Source organism: Leptosomus discolor, chromosome 6 (genome assembly GCF_034619465.1).
Source record: "Leptosomus discolor isolate bLepDis1 chromosome 6, bLepDis1.hap2, whole genome shotgun sequence".
NCBI lineage: Eukaryota > Metazoa > Chordata > Aves > Leptosomiformes > Leptosomidae > Leptosomus > Leptosomus discolor.
The window spans coordinates 28,273,968-28,279,993 of record NC_141396.1 but is presented as its reverse complement, the minus strand read 5'-3'; the positions used below and the strand labels follow the sequence as shown (position 1 = coordinate 28,279,993).

At 52.5% G+C, this 6,026-nt stretch overlaps 1 protein-coding gene across 1 annotated transcript; it reads right to left on the bottom strand.

The window, feature by feature from the left end:
• Positions 1 to 3,990: 3,990 nt before the first annotated feature.
• LOC147415344 (uncharacterized) lies at positions 3,991 to 5,381 on the bottom strand. The gene is made up of 3 exons (XM_086467472.1): positions 5,362 to 5,381; positions 5,030 to 5,234; positions 3,991 to 4,944 (listed from the first exon to the last, which is right to left on the bottom strand). Exons 1-3 carry the CDS (start codon positions 5,379 to 5,381, stop codon positions 3,991 to 3,993), a joined length of 1,179 nt encoding a protein of 392 aa, XP_086323598.1.
• Between the last annotated feature and the right edge of the window lie 645 nt (positions 5,382 to 6,026).

Genomic DNA, 6,026 nt, shown 5'->3' with positions numbered 1-6,026 from the left:
GGAAACACAGTTAACACACAGAGCACACCTGTGAGAGAACAGCAGCACTGTGTAAACACTAGTGAACCAGCTCTGAAAAGATAGCTAATTCATACCCTGCCTGGCCGCACACGGAGAGCGCCAAGCAGGGCTCCTGGCAGCCCCCAGGCCTGCGCGCCGGGCACCGCGCTCTCACCACCACGGCCGCAGGGCTCGGCCCAGGCCGGGCTCCGTGCCCTGCAGAACGTGGGTGGCCGGGCAGGCCGGCAGCCTGCTCCCGGCGGTGCGGGACGGCCGCTACTTTACTCCGAGCATAATCCGACTTCCAAGGCCACAGCAGCATGGAGCTGCCGGGCACGCCGCGGGCCGGCCCCGCGCCTCCTCAGGGACGGGGTCCTCCCGTGGGGCCGCTGCCCGCGGGCCGCCACCCACCTGTCCTGTCCCGTCCTGTCCCGCCGCGCCGGACGTTCCGCGTGGGCCCGCGCCGGACGTTCCGCTCTGGCGACCCCCCGGAAACAGCGGCCGCACCCGGAGTTCCGGGAGAAGCAGCTGCGGCGGAGCTCTATTGCCGGCACACGCGGCGGGGCCCGGCCCCGTCTGCGCCCTCGGTGGGGCCAAGTACGCTGCAGCGGCCCCCAATACCGCCGGGCCGGGACCCCGCGAACCGGCCCGCGGCTGCTCCTGATTTGTGAATAAGTACTTTCCCGCCAGCGCTGTGGAGGTTCGCGGCAGCTCCCCGGCGGTGCTTGCCCCCCAGCAAGGAGGGCCGGGGAGGCAGACGGCCCCTGCGCCCCGCCGACGGCCGGCGGCCTCTGACGGCCCGGGCGCCCTGCAGCCCCTCGGAGGTTCCCGCCCGCTGCCGCGCCGACTTCGGGGCTGTCCCCCTACCCACTGGCTACAGTGGCCCCAGAAATCCATGTGAGAAAGATCTTCTTAAAAAAAAAAAATAAGCCTTACCAAGGACTATGGGAGGGCAAACAAGTCAGAGGGTAACAGCTATGAAAGGCGTTCCAGTGCTTTTGACTCAGATGAAATGTACTTAGCTGAGTTTTTTTCAGGTGTCAAGTCCACCACCCCATAAGGACATGACTAGGCATGCAGGAGCTGAGGTATGCTAGGTGAGAAGTGAGTAGTTAGTTATATCATGCCTGTGCCTACACTAGTCCTCCTTAAGTTATTTATAGGTACAGGCCCTGCTTAATTAAGCGAGGAGCCCTTGTCTCCAGCATAATTTGCCTTATGCCAAGGAACATCGAGGAGCAGGGCTGCTAAAGAGGTGTCCAGGTCATGAACTGCTGTCTTTGTGATGCTGGCCAGATTCTGCCTCCCAGGCGTGCAGCTTCCAGCCCTAGCTGTCACACTGGTCCTGCTGCTGGAGGAGGTGGCTGAGAAGACAGGAATGTGCTTTGTAGGCTCCCACAAATTGAGGAACTCAGGACACCTAGCAGTGGGGCAGGCACAGGCTGGCTATAAACCACATTGGTAAATTTGGGTCCCCATGATCTCTCTTTGACAAGAAAGCAGAGTTTCCAATATTCAGCTTGCAAAGTTCTCTGTTCTTCTATAAACAGGAGCATTTTACAGACAGCAGAAGACTAGTCCAACATTGAACACCCTTGGTTCCTGCCCCACCTCTTCCTTGGCACCACCTACTTGTATGGCAGCAGAGATGCTTTGGCATGAAAGTCCAGGGGAAGCTACCAATACCATCACTGTGAAAGTACCTCCTACACATGAATGAGCACATAACGTGTGTTCTGGCATTCCCCACCTCATAGCAAGAAGTGAAAGTTTACAGGAATGTCACAAGAGTCTTGCACCCGACCGCTCTGCACAGATTTTACTTATTTGTGAAATACATGCTAGGTAGGTCTGTTAAAAGCCACTTGTAACAACAGACAGAAAAGCTCTACCCTAGGCAGTAGGTAACTCTATGATGGGAGAACGATTTATTTTTTCTTGGGCTTGCTCACAAGAAGTATTCAGAGAGTATTCCACTTCAGTGTTGGAAACATGGGTTTGCTACTAAGGGAAGCGTGCTCACTAGACCAGATGAAGGGGCTGTAATGCCCAGTATTAGAGCAGCCAGGAGTGACAGCTCAGTGCCAAAGACCTGACACAGCTGCCTTGGCACAGCTTTGTGAGCTTGGACAGAACAGGACGCCTGCAGAGTAAGAGGGGGAGACAGCTGGATGCGCTGCAGAGACCAGGCTCACTTAAGAGCATCGGTAACAGTGACCCTCCCATTATTTACCTCAGACCTCTGTGAGATTAGGGGATGCTGGTTACCACGCACTGAGATCAGCAAGGAGGATACCACAGGAAGACTCCAGGGAGGAACCAGAAGCCTACATCCTTGTTGGTTCAGGGGGACTGCTATTCTTTCAGATGTCCTTTTTCCTCTTCCTCTTTAACTCACCCTTTAGGAAGCAAGGCTGTTTCGCTACACACTTTTGAATAACAGTTTCTTGTCTTTTTCATGGGTAAAATTATTATTCTTGTTCTCTATGTGTCTAGGAACAAGTCTCACTTCTCACTAAGTAGATCTTACAAGGGAGAGGGTATAGGTAAATAAGTCTTAATGCATAAGTTTTAAAAAGTTTACTAAAGAAATCATATACACAATCATAAATACAATCATCACCTTGTACTTAGCTCTCAGATAGAACTTTTTGTGTTCAAAGTTCCTTGCAGCTATTGCCTGAAGCTACGGTTTTTCCATAATTCATGAGTGTGTTGATTCTTCAGCTCAAGGCAGAAGAGTTAAATGACTTCCTCACAGCCGCAGATGAAAATTACTGACAAAAGCCAGGACTAATTTTCTGGAATTTTTTGTGTATACATCTCAATAGACAGCTTCTTCAGAGGTATAAACTTTATTAATAAAATAATGGTCTGTGTTTAAGTTTTATTTTTATTCTGTTTCTTTTGTTCTATAAACAAAGTCATTAAATTAATAACATATGTATTAAAATCTAGGCATACTTAAAATATTCCAGAGCCACAGATTTGCACCTATAGTTTTCAGCAACCTAGGCCCCATGTTGCTTTATTACACAACCATGGGAGCTCTCCAGACACACACATGAAGAACACTTCCATGATTACAAAGGTCTTCCAGAGGGACATGGATCTCGAGAGGTCTAAAAATAGGTTCAATATACAAATGCAAAGATGGAACACAATTTTTCTTTCTGTGAGTACAGTTCTACAGGTTCATTATCATCCAGGTACAAAAAAACCCTTTCATTTGGCAAACAGGAAACTACAATTTGAAAAAGAGACAATTTGAAAAAAATTATACAAAAGGAAATTAAAAAAATATTGCCTTTTAAAAGGCTAGACATATGGTCATTTTTAAATTAAAACACTATACTTTAAGTATCTAGGAAAAGACCAGCAGTGTTCGTTATCAGGAGCACACCTAAAACGCAAACACACTCAGTGAGCCATCCTCTGCCACCACCAAGGCTGCTTTTCCCATGCTTGTACCCCTCTCATGTTAATGCTTTCTCCACTAAAAGCTATAAATAAGTCTGTTTTCTACAGATTTCTTAAGTTAAAATCAGTGAATTGTGACTACAATAGAAACAAAACTCAGTGCAGTATGGCCACAAAGTCAATGCCGTAGTCTCAAGCCTCCTGGCAGAATTAGTCCAGCACAGTCTGAACACAGAAACAGTCAACCTTCAGTACCGACTATTTGTGAAAAAGATCAGCCTGTACGTGCAATTTAACGTGAGGCTGCCAATAACCAAACGCATGCAGAAATACTGCAAGCAGCTTGGTGACAGTTCCCATAGGATGGGGCAGGGAGGCAGCACATATTCACCAGGTTATTCTCCTGTAGCCCTTGCTATCTTCACTTATCTTGCCCTTCCAGACAGCACACAAAACTCAGAGTAAGCACTCCTCACTTAGATCTGCAAAAGCTCTAGCCACTTTGGACAACGCTGCCAATTGAACAAAAAAACACCCACATTAATTTTTCAAGCAGACCCACTGTCAGTTTCATGTGTGACCCAAATGACAGGTTGAGCTCTGGCCACCAAAAGCAAAAAGGTAACTTTTTGGCCCACCTTGCTCCTCATTTTGCTCATTCTCAAACAGCAAATCTAACCCAGTTCCCAAAATTTCGTTTCTCATGCCGAGCCAATGAGGGTCATAGTCATTTACTGCCTCCAGCAGCTGCTGCCCATACGACGGGGCTGGAGCACCAAGTGTCCTTTGATACCCCCCTTCATGTTTTGGAAGTACCAAAGGAGGACTAGTGTGACTACCTGCAACCAGAGGTGGACTGTGATCCCTCTGCTCGAGCTCAAGCTTAGATTCCCCTTCACCGTAACTGAAAGTGGAGACTTTCCCAAAGGGAGAAGTGTTTGACTTGACATACAAATAGTTCTCAATGCCCAGGCCCTGGTTAGCATTTAAGTAGTTTAAGACAGGCCTCCTATACATGTTCTCTTTAGCTGCCAGGTACTGGTGATCTTCTACACAGGACTGGAAGCCTTCTGCACCTGAGCAGTAGTTTTCAGGGAAAGACTTCTTCAGGTATGGATATTCCTGCACCTGCTGCACAGGGAGTGAGAGCTGGGGGGCACTCCCCATGCTTTCCGCTCCGAGTGGGACTCCTTTTCCCATGCAGTCCAAACTGAAGTGAGCTGGGGTCTGACCTGGGGCTCCAAAAGTGTTATCCAAGCTCCTGAAATGAGTATCGAGCCTTGAGTACGGCTGCCCCGAGTAGGGCGAGGGCTGGCCAGCGAAGCTCTGCTTTCCTCCTGGTAGGCCAGGCTGTGGGTGGTGGAGGCTCCGGTCCGGCCCGAGACCTGGCGTCGTCCGGGACCTCTCCTGGCAGCTACCGCCGCAGCCCGTTAGCTTTTGCTTGCTACAGGCCGGCTTGGGGTAGACGGTGGCTTCGCTTTTCTTGTGGTTCAGCTGCCGGGCTCTCCTGTTCTGAAACCATACCTGCGAGGCCAGCAGAGTCTGAGCGCCCGCCCCCGCCTCGGCCCGGCCGGGGAAAGCCGCCCAGACGTCCGCCCGCCCCTCTCACCTGGATCCTGGACTCGGGGATGTCAGTGAGGCCGGAGAGCTGCTCCCGCAGAGCAATGCCAGGGTAGGGCTCCTTCTCGAAGGCGCGGACCAGCACCTCCAGCTGGGCCTTGCTGAAGGTGGTCCGCTTCCGCCGGCCGCCCTCCCGCCCGGCGCTAGAGGCGGCGGGACGCGGCCGGGCCTCGCCTGCGGGGGGAGGGGAGCGGCGGTCAGCGGGTGCCGCGCCGGGCCGCGCTCCTCATGCCCCGATACCGACACCACCATCACCACCAGCCCACCCTGCGCTCCCCGGCCCCGGCCGCGCCCCGGGGAGGCTTACCGGTGGGGCCGGGGGGAAGGCTGGCGAGCTCCATCCAGGCCGAGGTCTGCGGGCGGGGGGGCGGCACAGGCCGCTCCTCGCCTTATGAGCCCTACGCCCCGGCCGTTAGCGACCCCCACCCACCCGGCCCAGCCCGGCCCCGCCAATGGGGCCGGAGCCGCCGGGCCTCCAAGGGTGACTCAGAGCTGTCTCCCACACCTCCATTGTCATCCCATCACCAAAATACACATAATGAGGTCTCGCCCCATCAAAGGAGCCAAAGCGTCGCCCAGCGAAGCCCCCGCCGTCGCCACAAACCCATCCACCTTTCTTTAATTCAGATGGAGAGTGGATAATTTAATGAAGTTATCTTTCACCTTCGGTTTGGCCCTTTAAGAAGTCTCCCCTTCTTTCTGCACCACACGCCTGGGGCTCTGCTGGAAACCCAGGGCTCCCCCAGATGCTGGGAGACCTCTGCACCACCCTTCTCCCAAAGGGAAACCATCCCAGCTCGTAATGCCCCCGGGTGACAAGTACTTGTCTTCCCCATTTAGGTACCCTGCTCCTATTTCCATCCATGGGACATTCCTCATTAATTTCACTGCAGTAAATAAAACACTGGTGGCTTTACTAAACATTGCCTCAAACCCCACTATTCACAGTAAAGGACAAAGCCTCCCCCAGCATACTCTGTAGTCAC